At 40.0% G+C, this 18,008-nt stretch overlaps 2 protein-coding genes across 3 annotated transcripts in view; both read right to left on the bottom strand.

The window, feature by feature from the left end:
- The window catches only part of slc4a10b (solute carrier family 4 member 10b), a 28,925-nt gene extending 19,856 nt beyond the window's left edge, over nucleotides 1-9,069 (bottom strand). For both annotated transcript variants that reach the window (XM_030080165.1, XM_030080167.1), the window contains exons 1-3: nucleotides 8,974-9,069; nucleotides 7,169-7,207; nucleotides 3,116-3,197 (exon numbers count right to left, since the gene is read on the bottom strand). In XM_030080165.1, the coding sequence (XP_029936025.1) occupies nucleotides 3,116-3,197; nucleotides 7,169-7,207; nucleotides 8,974-9,021 (169 nt within the window). In that variant the 5' untranslated portion in view covers nucleotides 9,022-9,069. The remainder of the gene's footprint in view (nucleotides 1-3,115; nucleotides 3,198-7,168; nucleotides 7,208-8,973) is intronic.
- A 3,767-nt stretch (nucleotides 9,070-12,836) lies between these two features.
- Nucleotides 12,837-17,580, bottom strand: tbr1b (T-box brain transcription factor 1b). Its single transcript, XM_030081660.1, has 6 exons — nucleotides 16,889-17,580; nucleotides 16,407-16,561; nucleotides 16,031-16,152; nucleotides 15,523-15,681; nucleotides 15,036-15,097; nucleotides 12,837-14,301 (listed from the first exon to the last, which is right to left on the bottom strand). Exons 1-6 carry the CDS (start codon nucleotides 17,578-17,580, stop codon nucleotides 13,461-13,463), a joined length of 2,031 nt encoding a protein of 676 aa, XP_029937520.1. The 3' UTR covers nucleotides 12,837-13,460.
- Nucleotides 17,581-18,008: the final 428 nt, after the last annotated feature.

Genomic DNA, 18,008 nt, shown 5'->3' with positions numbered 1-18,008 from the left:
TAAGAGACTGATATATTCTTTCATACTTCATCTACACCACCATCATCATCATTATTATTATTATTATTATTGTTGTTGTTGTTATCAGTCGTTGTTGTAGTAGTGGTAGTAATAGTAGTAGTAGTTATTATTATTACTGTTAGCACGCATTATTTTGGTGATTCAACATATATTTTTGCGTGATGCTGTATCAGCGTTCAATGCAGTTCAGCAAAAACATGTCAACAGCAATCTATAGACACATCCTGTGCACCGCCATAACTGCTGAAAGGGCTATACGGTTCATTCCAACAACAGGGGTTCTTCTACAGAGAAAGCTGTTCCTTAGATAAAAATGTACATTACCAAACAATTATCTGGACCTCACCCATTTACAATGGCAGTCCAAACTGATAACAATTGCCAACTTTGTCACATTTCTCTACAATTAACCATAGCCTAATCCTCCCTCTTATCTATCATCACTATAATTTTGCTGATATAAAAGCTCTTTTAGTGTTTAAATATAACATCTAACAGAGAAGATAATCCCCTGCTACATATGGTAGCATGAAAAATGTGTTCTGAAATTACTGACCAACCTGTTAAATACATACAAACATGCTTTACTGAGAGTGAGCAGAGGTCAAATCCACGGAAAAAGTAATATTAATGTGCACAATGTACAGCTGCCAAGAGTCGAGAGAAGCAAGCCCTCTCTAGTCCAGGGGTGAATAACTAACTTGCCATGCGGGCCAGAAGAAGTTAAAGAGATGTTTCAGAGGGCCACAAATTTTATTCTCAAAATAGCTTCTTTAACTAGTTATCTATTTTTGCACAAACACAAAAAATATGTGAATTTGGCACTGATATACATTCAAATCAACTATAATGTCAGTGTAATATAATGATTTCTCAAAATTTACTATTTGAATACGACAATGAAATGCTTCATTACTGTTTTGCCGCTGCCTCTTCCAGTGTTTGTTCGGCTTATTGGGATTCATGTGGAATTTATGCCACTTACATTTCAATCAAGTTGTTTTCTCCACCCTTGCCACTATGTAATAAGTGGCACACCGACACAACCCGGTGGAGCACACCCAATTTGGGACTTGTATTAATGTCACGTGACCAATCAAAATGCAGCTGGAACTGATTAATATCACCTGTAGTCAACTGTTGATATCTGAAGTTTTGCAAGAGAGCAAGTAAGAGAGACAAGGTTTGTCTGTAGTTAGAGATACATAAGGGCACATTGATAATGTAATCAAATTAGTAATTATCATTCCTGTTGCGGGTCAGATTTGACTGGCCTCCAGGACATATGTTGTGCATGCCTCCTCTAGACTGAACCTGCAAAAAACTTGGAATAAGCAAAGAATTTGATGTTTGAGTCTGCACAGTTCTCATTTTCACTGGTCACTTATATAAAGAGGGGACTGAAAATATTTGTATTAATAAGATAAGATGAAACTTTAACAAGGCCTGTGGGAAGACAGTTTTTGGTTTGTATGTGCTGTGTGTTTGTTAGCTGCTTTGCATCTATGCACAGTTTGTCTGCCTGTTTGTAAGTGCTTGATAATTTGTGTATCCTTGCTTTTTGAATTCAATAGGAAAACTGTCACTCACTGTCTGCTTAAGCAGAAATTTGTGAGTCAAAGAGAGAGAGAGAGAGAGAGAGAGAGAGAGAGAGAGAGAGAGAGAGAGAGAGAGAGAGAGAGAGAGAGATAGGACGAGCACCTCTGTGTGTGCACTCCCATGTATTCTTCTGTTTTGTTGTCCATGGAAAGTGACTCATCCTACTCACACCTCATTATACTGTGAAATGAAGGTTCAGACAACCACTGCACACACAGTAAAATGCTGTCCAAAGTGACTGGTTAGGTTATACCAATATGCTGCATGTATACACTACACAATAAGCTGAACAAATTCTGTGCTTGGAAATATGAAAAATACTGCAGTCTTCCATTTAAAAATGAAATAAACTAAAAAAAAAAAAAAAACAAAGCATTTCCAATGTGTGATAACACCTTATTTAAAAAAAAAAATTATCTCACTTCCTGACAGCCTTTCTTGAAAACCAGACTCAAGTGTTTTCTCAGCATGCCTAAAAAATTAACTAACTTTAATATCACTGCATTCTGTGAAGCCTGGCATATACAGTTTCATATTTTTACACGCATTTTGCTGCATCTCAGTGGGATTTTGGTTATGTGTCAGGATGGTTTTTACTTGACCATATTGTAGTGTGAACTGTGCTCTGTTTCTGTTTTGTTTTGTTTTTTGACATTTCTGCTTTGTTTGATATCAACAGTTGAGAGAGACAGGAGGGGACAAAGGGCTCGGTCCAGAATCAAACCAGGGTCGCTGCAGTACAGACTTAGCCCTGATATGTGGTGGTACCAGGTGAGCCATCGGGGTATCACTGCAGTCTAAAATTGCAGTTTACAAATTGACTGAAAAATTGACTGTATTACAACTTTCCAAAGAGTCATGGTAAATTCTGCATGCTGCCTTGGCCTTCCATTTGCCTTCCAGTATGTGTTTTCAGTTGCACCGTATAAATCTATCATATATATCTATTATCTAATGTCCTCAGCCTGAATGTTCCCAGGTCTAGCAGCCCTATTAGCACATGGTTGAGCATGACAGAGCCACTACTCTGAAAGATCCTGGATACCCACCCTAAACACATGATTTCAACACTGTCATGCCATACATAGTCACAGGTAACCAGGCATTAGGGACAGCACAAAATTTGCAAGCTGAACACACAACAGTTGCTCAAGATTTCCCTTAAGACAATTTAAGACAGAACAGCTGATGTCAGAGTGATATGCAGCTGAAAAATGAAGCACATATTGTTATCTGTGCCGGTCCATCCGAAGAATTACACTGGATCCTTGTTTTATTTGTCCCTGTTTTGCAGCGATTATGAAATTGCTGATGCAGAAGCATCTCACCCACAGTTTCTACCTCCCACTCTGCTCTTATCTTCTGGGAAATATGGAAAAGCTGTCAAGAGGAAGCCGTCTTTCGAAGGGCAGCGTAGGTGGGCTCTGCTGCGGTAGCCTTTTTCTGTGCTCGAGCCCTTCCTGCATTCTAATTATCAATATGTCTGTCCACATACCTTCAAGATCTTCCTGCTCAAAGTTGGTTTTCACCTGGGAACGAGTCCCCCCCCTGTCCACCACAGCCTCGTCATCATGCCTCTGTTGGACACATGCACACACACACACACACACACATACACACAGTGATGTCAGAATACATATGATCAGACTTTGCTCACCTTTGCTGTTGCCTTTATAAAAACAAGTTTCCTGTGCACAGTTATGACAACACTGCAAACTGTACCTCCTGGAAATAGTTTGTATCTTGTAATATAGTATCCATCTTCTATCAAAGCTGAACATGAAATTCAGTGTTTGTTGACCCGGGTGTTCCCTCACAGTAGTGGGCTTTATGAACAAACACATTATCCAACTGAACAACACAGTTTCCATGGAAACTAATTGCAAGTCCCCTCGTCTTGGAGAGGAAAAAGGATCATCTCAGTCCACACAGAAAGCATTTCATAACAGAGCAACAAATCACCTTCCCAAGACTGAACTTTACTTTCAGCTCTTTTTACTGTGTTTATGAATGAGACTTTGCTTCCATAACATCATAAACCCAAAATGTGAATCAATGCTTAAACATGACTCTCTTAAAAGAAATATTGCTCTCAGTGAGCCTGGAGGATAGCCTCTTTAACAACTTTCCGATAACCCCACTGTCATATTAACATTGGCTCCCATAAAAAAATATCAATATGTCTATCATCAATCAGTGTTTTCCAAAGTTATAAAAATATAAGAGAGAGAACAATCTATTAAATTTATAGCCGTACTGTACCTAGCATTCAACCTGCATGTTCTCTGTTGCCTGTGACTGAGCTTCATCAAGTCACCAGGCCACATAAACATTTAAACAAAGAAGTGACACTGCCAAACACTGCCAAAAAGAATTTAATCCCGAGCATAGGGCTTTTATCAGATTACAAAAGGGAATACGAATGATCTCAGAAAATGCCATTACTAAGGCAGGATTTTGCGAAGTTCCCATGGATTTTCCTGTCCTAAAGCACCACCAGGTTATGATAACCCCGCTTTAAAGTGTTTGTGGTCACCCATTTCCCATCTCATTAAACTTAATGCAGTTGCCACATCCACTTACAATGTCTGACACCTCAACACAGAAACATGCAGCAGGAGTGTGTGAGTGGTGGGCCTCGGTACTGAAAAAGGCTTAGAGGGCTTAGAGCACTTAGATCTGGTTTATTAGAGTCAAATCAGCGGTGTTCATGAGAGCTGACAGCTTGAATATTTGCCTGCTTATGTAACTCCCAGGAAAGAAAATGACAAGGAGGATAGGTGCAAAGTGAAGCCAACAGAATTCCCTCTGAATCAATATCTATAACTGAGCAGGTCTTGTCAGGATAAAATGCCCTTACGAAGCAGCTCTCGCTCTCCTGCTTTTACTTAGCTCCTGCAGATAATTCTGTGTCTTACACTGAAGTCAGAAATGCTGCAAGTTTTCAGCAATGAACCACAGACACCTCTGAATCTGACCGCCAACACACTATCACAACTCAGCGAGAGCATTCACAGCTAAATTGTTTACATGTTTTATCAGATGGGCTACAGCCAAATACAGTAAACTGGAATGCTAATGAGCGCACGAGGCAGCATGGAGGTGACATAACCAGTGCTGTCAGTGGACTGCAATTTTGCAATGAGGTAGACTGAGGTGATTGGCCACTACTGTACTTGTACAGGCTGGAGGCACAACTACAAAAAGCAAATCAATCAATCAATCAATCAGTATTTGAAATAATAAAATAAAAAACACGATCCAAAAGAGCAAGTTCCAGGAGATAACACAGAAGAAGAGCAAAAGCAGAGAAATCTAGAAAACAGCTGAGAAGAGAAAACATCCATCAAAAAATAATTTTGGACAAATATGTGCTTTTGTATATGTTCCACGAAGATGCTCGCTACACTTCAGTATAATCTGGTTAGAATGAGAATAAATCTTAGGAAGTTTATGCCTAAACAACCAGGGTGATTTCTTCACTTGGTAAAATAAAACGTATTGCGTTTGAATTTCATCTCATATTTTAGGAATTTCGCTGACGCCCTTAACAAGAGAAATTTGCAAAGAGTGCATCAGTACATGCTTACATTCCTTGATCATCACCATTATTGCAGGAATCAGTCATCACACAATACAGCTGCTAAATGTTAACCGAACAATCTTCTACACAAATATGTGACATAACTTATTAATTACACTTAACACAGAAAAATGTAAATATTTAGACAGTAGAGTAATTCCTAGAGTTGTGTTGTAACTAAGTGTACCAGTTGTATAGAGTTAGTGTAAAACTCATTTGATACAGCTACTTACTGTAAACCCAAGCAGCACTTAAACCTCATATCACTGTACAGCAATCAACTAGAGCTAAGAAGCCCACCTAACAAACACACAACACTGTATTTAATAAGGGCTGCAGGATGTTCTTCAGGATGCACACAACGTGGCTCTTCCTCACCACAGATTCATTTCAGAAACATTTATTACAGTACCCAACTTCACAGATTTTGTTATTAAAATATCGTGAGCTTACACGTTATTAATAGCTCTCCCCTGACCCATCTTGACCACCCGTTGACCATCAAGGCATTATAATAATGAAGAGCACCGCTGTTCCCAGCTGCACTGCCACATGGGCTGGACAGGCTGGTGAGGCCATGCTGCTGTGTTACTAATCTGAGTGAGTCCCTGCTCTGATTAAAATGCCGATATTTGTTGCTAAAATCAAAGAGCATATTAACCCACAGTGAATATGCCCTGAGTTCACACACAATATGCATGCTTCTGAAAACTGTCCAGCACATAAGCTTCAGACTGCAACTTTACTCGCTCTGTATCTGTCGAGTTGGGCTCACCTGCTCTACCTTCACACCCTGGTCAACATATCAGCTCTGATCTCTCCAAACAGCAGTAAGAGGCAGGTGTGAAGCAACTGTGTGAAGTAACCCACAAAGCTGTCTTGAAAACACACTCTTGTGCTGTGCGAAAACAATTTAATCTGACAATACATTATGCTATGATATTAAGATGTCAGATCATCCATCTAATGTCTTGTACTGTCTGTCATTATCTGATATCTCCAAATATCCAGAGATCAATACAAGATAAGTCCTGAACCCTGGTGATAAAAAGGCAACACAAGAAAAGTTGAAATGTAGTCTAATTTATCCCTGGAAAAATCTACATCCAAGCAACATCTGCCACCTTTTAGACTATTAATAACCTATTCACAAGCAAAATCATATTAGAGCAGAAGCCTGCCATTCAAACTGTGGCAGCTTAAGTGATATCACAGGATATGTGGCGCACACTACAGATGGCAGTGGCCATTTTGGAACCATCATTAGAAGCAATATCATTAACTACACAGGCTTTCATGTAGCATAAAATGCTCTGTAATCCTTAAATGTTTTTGCCATAAACTTAGACTTCCCTGTAAAAGAAGGGCACATTAGTCCTAAGTCCATTTTTTTTTCAGAGCTGCCATTTAAGAAGGTTTGCAGACTTGAGCCCTCATTTGAGCAGAATTAGTGTCTGCATCCATCTCTGCACTCATCAATGATCTCAGCAGGAAAGGCTTTCACTTTGCACGGAGCCTGTCAGTGCAGGCTTCATGCAAACATCCTGACCCAGCTTCACCCCGTCCATGCCTGCAGGAAGCATCACTTACCCTGTCAGTTTTTTCAAATGATGATTTGTGATAGAGAACCTACACACCTCCCAGCCCCACATGGGATTGCAACAGCTGCCCTGCTTCATGTCAGAGATGAAGCTGGTGACAAGCCACTGAGCCTCATTGCTCTCTCCCTCTAACAAATGTTATAGCTAAGCATGGCACATCACACTGCAGCAAATCCTCTTGAAAACACTGGGAGCATTTCCAGAAGCTGCCACTTGGCCACTGAACCCATCCAATCCTTACTTATTAATTCATAGAACTGGATCTATGAAAAGTCAATAACCTGAAAGATTCTGGTTCTCATATACAAGCCATATTCTATTCAGTTAATTATATTAAAAATGCTGGGAATGTTATATAACTCACCAAACTTCTGCGCCCAACAGATGGAAAAGAAGGGTGGGCCTGAAAGACAATAAATCATCACATAAGTTTAACATGTATAAGAGTTTGTGAGTATTCATGGCACACAAGAGCATCAAACAGGGATATGTCACTCAAAACATTTCCTAGCATGCCTCATCAAGTATATCTCAAAATATATTGGATATATTTAAAATGTTTTGTTCCAAAACCTTTCTGATATGTTGTTTGCAAGATTCTGGTGTGTGATTTGGTCAGGTTGTTCCCTCTCATCACAGTATTCTGAAATTAGTGTGATCTGTATGAGACACTGACAACCTCAGCAGAGAAAGCCCACAGCTTGTCAGCTGACAAGAGTTAAACTAAATGGAAAATGTTTTGATGTAAACTGCAAATGGATAATGAAAACAAACCTCTGAAAAAAATTATTAGAGAGGTGTGGTGAGCGTATGCACAGGAACAGACTTCATTTTCTTTCATCTTGATTCATTTTCAAACATCGGCTACAGAGGTCATGTTGTAATTGTCACAGAATGTTAAAAAGGGATTTTGTGTGCAGTTATGCTTGTCTGCAAATCTTTCCGCTTGCATTTAACGTGTTTACATGTTAAAGCATCCTCCTCCTATCATGCATTTGCTGCATTTTATAAATGTAAACCATAATCTGTTGCCCAACTTATATAACATAACGAGAGGTCACCTGTGTCAATTTACTGGATGAGTAGGGCATCTGTCAGAATGACTTCTACGAAAATAAAGCATTAAGTAACATGACATAGGTTGTGAAAACATAATGTGCAGCATATCATCTCAGTGAAACATGACAGAGGAAGAAGAACAAGAGGATAAAAGTTTTCTACTCAGGGGTTTTCAAAGTCTGAGACTGTGGACCTTCCCTCAGACAACTTAAAAAAAAAACACCCCTTAGCTTAGCTCAATTCCTGGATGTCTATGGGATCATGTAGCCGCTCTCTGATCCCATAGACACTCAACAATTTAACACTGGTAGCCTAATACTGCATTTGAACACAACCTCAGACACAGAACACATAAAAATGTCTGGACTTCGAATACACCTATCAGTTTGTCTGACTGTGGAAAAGCAGGAAAAGCAGCAAAATTCTCCAGAACTATCCTAACTACTACCTTAACCAAGCAACAGATATTTAGGCTATTCTACAGAACTATCTCCTATTGATAACTTATTCGTTAGTTCTCCTGTTGATAATTTATAAGTTATCAAAAGAAGAGGAACATGTTTAGAGATCCCTCATGAGCATCTTTTCCACCTTCAGTCTGTGAGCCTGCCATCACACTGTGTGCAGTCACCGGGGAGGGCCACCTCCCACTGTCAAAACTCCTAGTCAAGTCATTAGTAACCTACTGCTGTTAAGTTATAATGTTTCACTTCATTTTACATTTTTTTACATTACATTTTTTATACTATAGAGACAAACCTGCAGAGCACATGAAGATGAGGTCACCTTGCTCACCACATGAGCAGCTTAATTGCACTCTCCTTCCCTGGCCTCTGTAATTACATTTAGTTAATCAGACGAAGCCTTTCAGCTGCAAGTCAGTAAATCTGTTGGAGCGCTCCTGCTCAGAACTCCTCAGGTAGTTGTGTCACTCAGACCTCCACTCGATGGACGAAAAGACTGTATCGCCATTTTAACACCAGTTTCCACACAGCACTACATGACTAGCCCTGTGATACAGAAATGGGATTGTGGCTGAACTGAAAAAGCGCAATCGGAAAACATACATAATTAAATCATTGCAGTAAAACAGCAGTGAGTGCTCTTTACCGGCGGCTGCAGCGACTCTGTATGAGGAGTTTGGTCCTTCGGCTCCATCTTCACCTCGGGTAGGAGTGACAGCAGAGCCGTCCGGCGCGTCTGCTTGGCAGGTGAAGCTGTGTGAGCGCACACACTGAGCTCACATGTTTATATAGCCGCCGGACAGCTTGCTCGGTGATCAGCACCGGCGCAGCTCACATGCAATCCCTGTTGATACAAACATGCGCATTTCTGTTGCTGCTGACGCGGCACACTTCAATTTCTAATCTTTATTTCAGGCTCAAAAGTGAAATGCTTGGCGTGCTACTAGAACCAAGGCCATTGAATACGGTTGAATGGATTAAATAACAGGCATTTTCCCCAGAAGTGTTTAATGTCCGAAGAATTATGGTGTAGAAGTATTTCATTTTAGATTTAATTTGGCTCGGCGGGTGTCTTACTCACCGAGTCTGTTTTAGTGGGAATAGCTGCCGCCTACACCTCTGGTCTGCTGTCTCTTTGGCTGTCTAAATTTCTGTAAACTTCGCTATAATTTGATGGAAATTCAGCTTCCAAGAACTGCCAAGGTAGTACACTGTAAAAAAAAAAAAAAAAAAAAATCTCCATCTAACCAAGTCATTAGCCTCATATTCAGTCTTAAAATCTTGTTTCTCTCAAACAAGTGGGGGAAAAAATCTGCCAGTGAGGTTATATAACCCTACATGTTTTCAATGCGGAGCAACTTTTTTTCAAGAATTTTCTTGAATAATGCATAAATTTCCTGATCCTAGAGAGCTGATCTGCCTGATTCTGTTTTGTTTCAACATTCAGGCTCTTCCTGTTCCCTGAAACAGGCCTAACCCTGAAACAAGGGAAACTGCACTGCAAACAAGTGGGATTGTCTCATCACAATGGCAGATTATTTCACATAATGGAGAAAAAAATTAAGGCTGAATACAACAACAACAATAATACAATAACAAAACAATATGAGACAAACAATAATAATATGAGATAAAGGGCCTGTTAAAATTGAGATATTTTTGCACTGTAAAACACTTTCTGGGCACTTAATGACACCAGTTAAATGTGTCTATTGCTAGTGCAACAGAGTCTTCATACACTGTGTTCAAAGCATTTTTGTGTGCAGTGATAAATTCTCAGAGTTGCAAACATCACAGCACTGGAGACATTTCCTATAGGCTGACACACTGCTGCCTCTTAATTGGAGTCAGTAAGGAGGAGGCCTAGTTATGTTATATGACCTAGTAGCCTATATCTTAAGTAATATGTTTGCTGACAACCTCCTATGATGCATAGAGTAACCTCTAAATGAACTGAAGTAAGGACAGCAGCCACCGCTTACGAAATGCATTACGTCCATATCATGCCTTGAAAAGAGGGCAGTCTGTGGAACTCGGTGTAAAGGCAGGAGCTCAAGGATTACTGCTCGTCTGTGAAACATGAGCTAATGACCAAGTCAAATCATCTTATCTACTCAGCCAGGTCCTTTCTAGATGGTCTGCCATGGTTGGTGGAGTGGCTGGGCATGAGGTGGACTAGCTGTGACATTAATAGAGCAACAGAGAGCCTTTCCAAAGGGTTATACCCAAAGTTGTGTGTTGGATCACGCACTATCCCTGATCGCTGCAGGCTGGCAGGGTGGCCCGGGTCAAGGCCTGGCAAGCATGCATCCACCTCTCTGAAGCTCCCTTAACTCTCTACCAGTTCCTGGGTCGTTGCTCTATCTGTCCTGTAGATGACCCCATGCCCTGACCTCCCAAGAGGAGAGCAAATAAAATGAAAAAGTCCCCAAGGATCAATATAGAATCACATTGTTATTATTATTATTGACATTTTGCAGTGTCTGTGTGAAAGCATAACTGAACTTTACACAGGTCCCTTTACATGGTCAGTCAGAGATGGCGAAAGCATGAAGGGAACCAGCCACCCAACCACAGCCCAACTTATAACACAGGATCAGGTTGTATAGTGCACGGAGAGGAGTTAGTTATTTCCTCTGATGTGGGCTGTTTGAGTGATTTGCTTCCTTTGTTGGTTTTCTTTTGTTTCACTTTTCTTTGTTGCTTTTTTCTTGTCTTCCCAGTAGCTTTCTGTCTTGGAAAAAAGTTCACTAACTTCTTTGTGGTGCTCAGCAGAGTCTGAGCATTTCATATCTGAAATGTTAACATCTCTGCTCTGCTGCACCACAGTTTTGAGTCTTGTTAACATTAACTGGCACTGGCAGAGCAGGGGGACGCTGCTGTGGTGTGGCTGGTGTGGCTGTAGTTAAGTCTTTATCGCCATCTGGTGTTTATACTTGGGAAGGTCTAACACTGACTGTCAGTGAGTATTTACATAAAGACACACACATGCACACACGCACGCACTCACACACACACACACACCACACACACACACACTGAGTTGGATTTAAAATATATTTACACCCCCTGAATTTACATTGACAGTGGTTCAGTATAATTTTTTGATTTAGGCACACACCAGTTCAGCCTAAATTACAGTAATCATGTAAAATGATTATTCTTAACTTCATTGATAACTGCATCTCAATTTGACATAAGCTATTGAACTTCAAATTCCATGATTATGAAGTAAATCCAATCATGAGGTGGAAGGAAAAATCCAACTATATGCAGCAAAAGCAGTTGCAAAGCAAATATTTTTACACAAAATTATGTTTTGTGTAGTTCATGCCAGAATTCACCCTGATCTGAGTCATTTCCTGTCTTTAGTGGACTAGTTATATTTTGGACCTTGCTGGAGAACCACGTCTAGGCGAGGCTTGTTTTGCTGTGTCACTTTCTTTGGCCACCAACCAAACAGAAAACTTACAACTTCACAATTAGTCTGGGTGGAACTATGACCAAAAAAAAAAAAAAAAAACTTTCAAGTCTTCACCCTCCTCCTTGGCAGAAAAAATGGCAATTCCATTCCAACCAAATGTTTGTAATTTTATCATGCAGTGAACACTGTTGGCCACCACAGGCCTTATTGTTGAGTCAGAAATGCACCACAAAGAAGAGTATCAATTTATCAGTTTAGTGAGGTATGTGACTTGGTAAACTGTTGCTTATAATTATTTGCATCACTTTCAGTAGGCAATTTATATAAAACATAATTAAAAATATAAAGCATTTTTGTTTCACCTATTATCCATTATCAGTCTCTACGGCTTTTTGTGTTCTCTTTATCTGACCTTTATGTGGTGCATTTGCCACTTTGAATTCTCATAATAAAATGGCATTTGTATCCGCATTGTTTAAGGTAGGGCTTTTCTCTCTCTCTCTCTCTCTCTCTCTCTCTCTCTCTCTCTCTCTCTCTCTCTCTCTCTCTCTCTCTCTCTCTCTCCTTTTCTCTCCTTTGCTTTTCTTCCATCCACCAATTTGATAAGATTTTTCAGGGACCTGTTTCCTGTTGTTCCTGATGAATATTTGCTCTGTAAAGGGTATACTGCACTGTTTAGAGAGATTTTTAAAATAAATAAATAAATAAATAAATAAAAAAGATTAGAGGATTCATTCTTATCCTCTAATTGGGATCATTTTCTTAATTAAATTACAGTTGGATTAACCTATTCCTCATTTTGACAGGTACCACTGAAGCCCTCTCCAGCACGACTGGGGGTTCCTGGGTTTGTTTTACAGCACCGTCACATAACCTGCCCTCTTTAAACCCCTAAGTTTCTCACGAAATGACGAAAGGAAACGTTAACCTACTTTAATTAAGACAATTAAAATTCAAATTGGATTTTAATATGATACTGAATAACGACATTCTCAGGGCAATGCCCTGATGCTAACATCTTTTATTATGTTTCAATCACATTACAGCAGATACAGAAGTTTGCACAAACAGCATAGGTAGGCTATGAAAAATAACCAGTTCAAATAAAAATGATGCTAAGTCTACATTATCAACATTGATAAATTCTTTAACCACATCTATTATGAATTTAGAACTGATCATATTATGGTTATGTCGTCAACTTTAACATTTGGGTAGCCTACAACTGTGATAAAGTACAAAATACATTTTTTTTCACTGACAGAGATTATTATGCCAGTATATGCTACACAAGGACATATTATGTATAGATTCTCAATATCTTTTTACTAACATTTTAGGCTACTTAACAGAATAGGGTTTGCGTCTTCAACACTATCAAATAAGTCGTAGATCTACTTAGAAATCAAATTCAATGCAGTTGTGTACATCCATTCACTATCACCAAATGGTAAATATTATGTACATTATATTCATAATTACAGCGTTTTCTGACTAAAAAGTATAGAACCAATAAAGAGTCCAAACTCCCAGCTGATTAGTCAGTGGTGGAAGAATTTACACTTTGGCCATGAACCGTGAAGATGACAGTCCATTCCTTTTTTTTTGTTTTTGAATGATAGATAGATAGATAGATAGATAGATAGATAGATAGATAGATAGATAGACAGATAGATAGAAAGTCAGACAGACAGTTTCACACCGTTTCTTTAACTGTGAGGATAGAAACTATAGTAACCAATGTCCTTTGTGCAATTTTTCTCACACTCCCTCGGTGCCAACATCTCAGATTTTAGCGGGGACACAGTCTCTGAAACCGGCGTGGCAGACGGCGAGATTCTTCTCCTTTTCGCTTGTTCAAAGATACCAGAATCGCTTGAATCGATTGACTTTATGGAGGACGGCGTCTCTATCCAGCTCGACTCTGTCAGGTCTTTTGGTTTGGTCTCCTCTGAGCCGCCGATCGGAGACCTCTCTGTAGGGATAGCGTCTCCCTCCTCGGCAAGGTAGTTGGTGCCTGCTCTGCCGCCGACAGAGTTAGCGGGCCAGCAGGAAAAGACCGAGCTCGATTTACTATTTACACTACAGTACTGCGGCGGCGTGCGTCCTCCCCAGCCTGACGGGTCTGCGTAATAGCCAAGAGGCCGGTTGGAGCAGCCTGCAGCCGGCAGGGGAAGAGCCTTCACTCCGGCCGCTGCGTAGGACAGCAAGGTGGCCGCGTTACCGGCGAAATCGGCGGCGTCGTATGCCGAGGCAGCAAAGTCCAGTCGGTTGTTGGCAGGGGTGACAAACCATCGCTGTGGGGGGGTGGCAACAGTGGGCTCCTCGGTTTGCTGCGGGGATAGCAAGCTGTTGCCGAGTGGGACGCTGCGCTCCGTGCCAGGACCAGTCCCCACGCCAGGGTGAAAGCGAGATTTGGCGTAAGTGCTGACAAATTGGTCCTGCAGGAAAGAGCTAGGCATGGCATATCTCGCACCCGGCACGATCTGTGAACGCGGAGAGTCACCCGGTGATGGAGTTAGGCGGTCGATGTCGCAACCTGTGTAGACACTGAAAAGATGGAGAGGAAACACAATTTACAAACGTAGGCTCCGCTCCACTATATAGCCAGTTCACCAAAAAGGCAAAGCCAATCTGCAAAAAAGCCAATCGCCCTAAATTATCTAGAACCCAGTGTGAAGTAAAATTAAAACCCAGTAAAATTTGGTGTTTCGTCTCATTGGGGTGGGATAATTCAGAAGAAAAATGAATCAGGTAGAAAAAAAAAATCTTGACAGCATGTAGCCACCTGTTTCCCATAAAATTATTCGAAACAGGTGAAAATGCATCGCAAACAAGTTAAATATAATGGTGCATTAGCATTTTCCAATTCCAATAAAAAATCAGAACTCTGCTAAATTAAATAACCCCTTAAGATGGACATTTCTGTAGGAGGCTATATGACAATCACTAAAACAAGAAAAAGGCCCAAAGAACGAAACTCTATGGTCGCTGAAAAAAATAATTTGAATTGATTATTGTAGCATTTTTATTAGGCCTATATGTGATAAAACAATTATAATCTACCAACTGTAAATTTGAAAGTTCCCTGTTGCTATTTCAAAGGCATATAAACTCCATTATGTTAGGCCTCTTCTATTTTTCACTTGAGTTGTCCAATTATTCAGCAGTGTGATAATGAGATGCTTCTTTGGAAATTAAGCAATGCGCGCAATGTCATATTTTGATGATTAATATCGAAAGAATATCTAAAAATCCTGAACACAGAAAAAAACATGGCTTACGTGTCATAGTTGTCCCGAAATCCTTTTGCAAATGGATTGTGGTCAATTTTCAGTTGCGTTATCTGTGGAAAAATTACGCATTGATTTTAGAGCGACAGTATGTGTCTGGAGCTCCAAACACAAACAATAAGCAATCCACTACTGAGTCTTAAATGTTCATTTTTACTGTAAGAAATTGTTAATTCTTCCAGTGGAATGAGATAATTTCCAACGCGTATCAACTTGTTGGATTTACAACGAGAATGGAGTCAGTTTATTAAGTCGTTTTCTTCAGTGATCCATTTTATTCTGCCTTGTTTCAAGAGATGGACTCAGATAACTGACATTCTCTAAAAACAAATGACAAAATGAGCCTATCTCACCCACTGGGCAGAATTTTGTCTTGTTTGGAGAATATCAGGATCTCAACATTGGATTTGAGACTACGTGACTTTGTAAAGCTGGACATGTTTTTGTGGTTAAATGTTAAAGTGTTAAATTGTCTTACGTCGGTATTCTGGTAAGCTGTAACGGCGATGAATTGTGTTTCTGAGAAGGTGAAAGTCTGTACTCTTCCTGGTTGGCTGGTGTCCTCTGTCCCATCCTCGTTTACTTCCACCACATGGAGTCTGGGCTGGTACTTGTGGAGAGACTGTAGGACCACCATCTGGAGATGAAAAAAAAAAAATCAAGCATTTCACAAATCACACATTCTTACTTCGAACTACTCAATAAAGCAAGACACAATGATAAGTCAATAAATCCATCATTCAAGTAAAATATAAAAAGTCTTTTGGTTTATAAATGATAAAACAAACACGATGATAATTCTCACACAGAAACCATCCAGGAAAAATGTGCACTAAAGAAATATGATTTACGCTATAAATTAATAGGCCCATAGCCTATCAATGCGTGAATTGATTTTCCATACTATTCCTCAAATTTATATCACACAGTAATGCCAGAAAACACCACAGTTTGTCACTGAAACATTGAATTTGATGGTGCACTACCTGCCCCGTATTGTTGGAGGCACCTTTATTGTTTGTAAGCTTCAGCTTTCCAAATGATATTTCTTGACGCATCCAGTGCGCACCGGTATTAGGTGAGTCCGGGTGCATGTACACCCTGTTTCCTATAGAGGATATAAAAAGATATATTGTTAAACATGTAGGAGAAATAATAATAATAATAATAATAATAATAATAATAATAATAATAATAATATGCCAAGGATGTTTTTTAAAATGTTTAATGTTTTAAAATGTTTAATCACGTTTTTTTTTTTTTTTTCGTCACAGACTGAATGTAGTACACTAAAAACAGAGAGAAAACCCGGCTTAATATGGGGTTGCAATTATTAATTTCCTTATGTTTAAATCATAATACCTGTTACATTTGTGTCTGCTTTTCCACATGGCACCCACTTGCCTCCTTGAAATCGCCAGTGATTGGGATCAGCAAGTATTACATCCACAAATATATTGTAGTGAGCAGTAGGGTCAAGGCCAGAAATGTTGAAGCTTAAAAAAGGAAACATTCGTCTGTGGAAAATAAATAGAAGCACATTAAGAATTGGATTTTAAAATTAACAGTAATATAGCAGTCTGTCATATTTATTTTTATATGTATGGACAGCATAAATTTCAGGTTAAATCCCCCCATGATATATACGAGCAGTTTCCTTTGGTGTAAAGCTAAAAGGCCTTTTATTCTTTTTATATATGTATATATCTGGGGGAAAATGTATTTCCTTTCAATGCGCTTTAGCTATTTTTTTTTTTTAACTTTCGATAAATGCTTCCCATTGTACCAACCCCAAATCTACGAATTCATATTTACGCACGACGAGCATGATAATGGATACTGACCGCCCTTGCTTTGTGATGATCATCTCTGTCTGGTGTCTGTGAAACTTAAGCCACAGGGCCCTGTTGCACAGATACACCTGGGCTTTCCCCGGGACCAGTCCAGCCTGCGCCGAGGAGAACTGGTAAAAAGCCGCTCCTTGGTAAGTGTGTCCATACTGCTGTGCGTAAGGGTAGCCAGCCGCTGGGTAGCCTTGTGGAGAAGTGTTGGTCAGAAGGCTGTTGTAAGCTCCATTAGTTATGACCGGGTGGTGGGCCATGTAGCGACTCGGACTTCCAATAGAAAAAGCTGGGTGCGCTGGTCCATGTTGACTCGGATAAGGGAACATGGCACTTGGAGCTGCTGAGACTGACTGTGGCTGGGTAGATGGAGAAAAGATACACCTTTCTCCTGCAGATCCATCGAAATTATGACGGATGTCAGAGACTCCGTGAAGATCAGGAGAGAGTTTGCCCCTCTGGACGTCCCCTGATGCGTCCTTGGAGTCAGGAAAATTGTCTGCCTCTGACTGATTCGTCATCTCCCTAGAGTTTTTTTTCAGAGGTGAACTTCTCCCCAGGTTGTCACTTGCAGATATAATAGGATGGTCCTGCAACGAGAGCTCAGATCCATCGGAGCTTGGAAAGCCACTGCCCACATTCATAAATTTCTTGGAGAGATCACTGGCTGGCGAGATGCAATTCTCGACCTGCATAGCTCAATAGCAAACCACTATTAGCTCAACCTATATCACAAGCTTTTGCACACGCCTTACCTAATCTAACGCTATGAGAATGGCTTGCTATGGTTTGAGGTACTTTGTCGAAGGCAGCAAATTAGCCAATTGACACCATCCTGCAATCAGGAAGGATTTTCTCTCCATCACTCTCCCTGCATTGCTAATGAAACAAGTATCGCCATTGGTTAGCTCAAGACAGTAATTTAATTAGACAGCTCTTAATTAGGACAATCTGAGGATCGCTGTGCGCGCAAAGTGATTTGTTTGTAGGGGTAGCATATATCTGATAACAGAAAATACCTTATAGTCGTGTGTTTTTTATAAAGTATATACACAATATATACTTTGTAAAAAAAAATGTCTGCAAATGATTTTTTTTCTCTAAGAGGTTGGCCACAAAATCA

The sequence above is a fragment of the Myripristis murdjan genome, chromosome 21 (assembly GCF_902150065.1).
Source record: "Myripristis murdjan chromosome 21, fMyrMur1.1, whole genome shotgun sequence".
Taxonomy (NCBI): Eukaryota; Metazoa; Chordata; class Actinopteri; order Holocentriformes; family Holocentridae; genus Myripristis; species Myripristis murdjan.
Note: the sequence above shows the minus strand (reverse complement) of the source record. Positions and strands in the feature narration are given on the sequence as shown.

Bases quoted from the DNA above. Each gene is read 5' to 3' on its own strand.
- tbr1b (XM_030081660.1), bottom strand. From the start codon at position 17,580: ATGCAGGTCGAGAATTGCATCTCGCCAGCCAGTGATCTCTCCAAGAAA. The intron at 15,098-15,522 runs GTAAGACAATTT...ATTTTTCCACAG, and splicing joins CAGCTTACCAGAATACCGAC to ATAACGCAACTGAAAATTGA. The intron at 14,302-15,035 runs GTAAGCCATGTT...CCATCTTTTCAG, and splicing joins TTTCGGGACAACTATGACAC to TGTCTACACAGGTTGCGACA.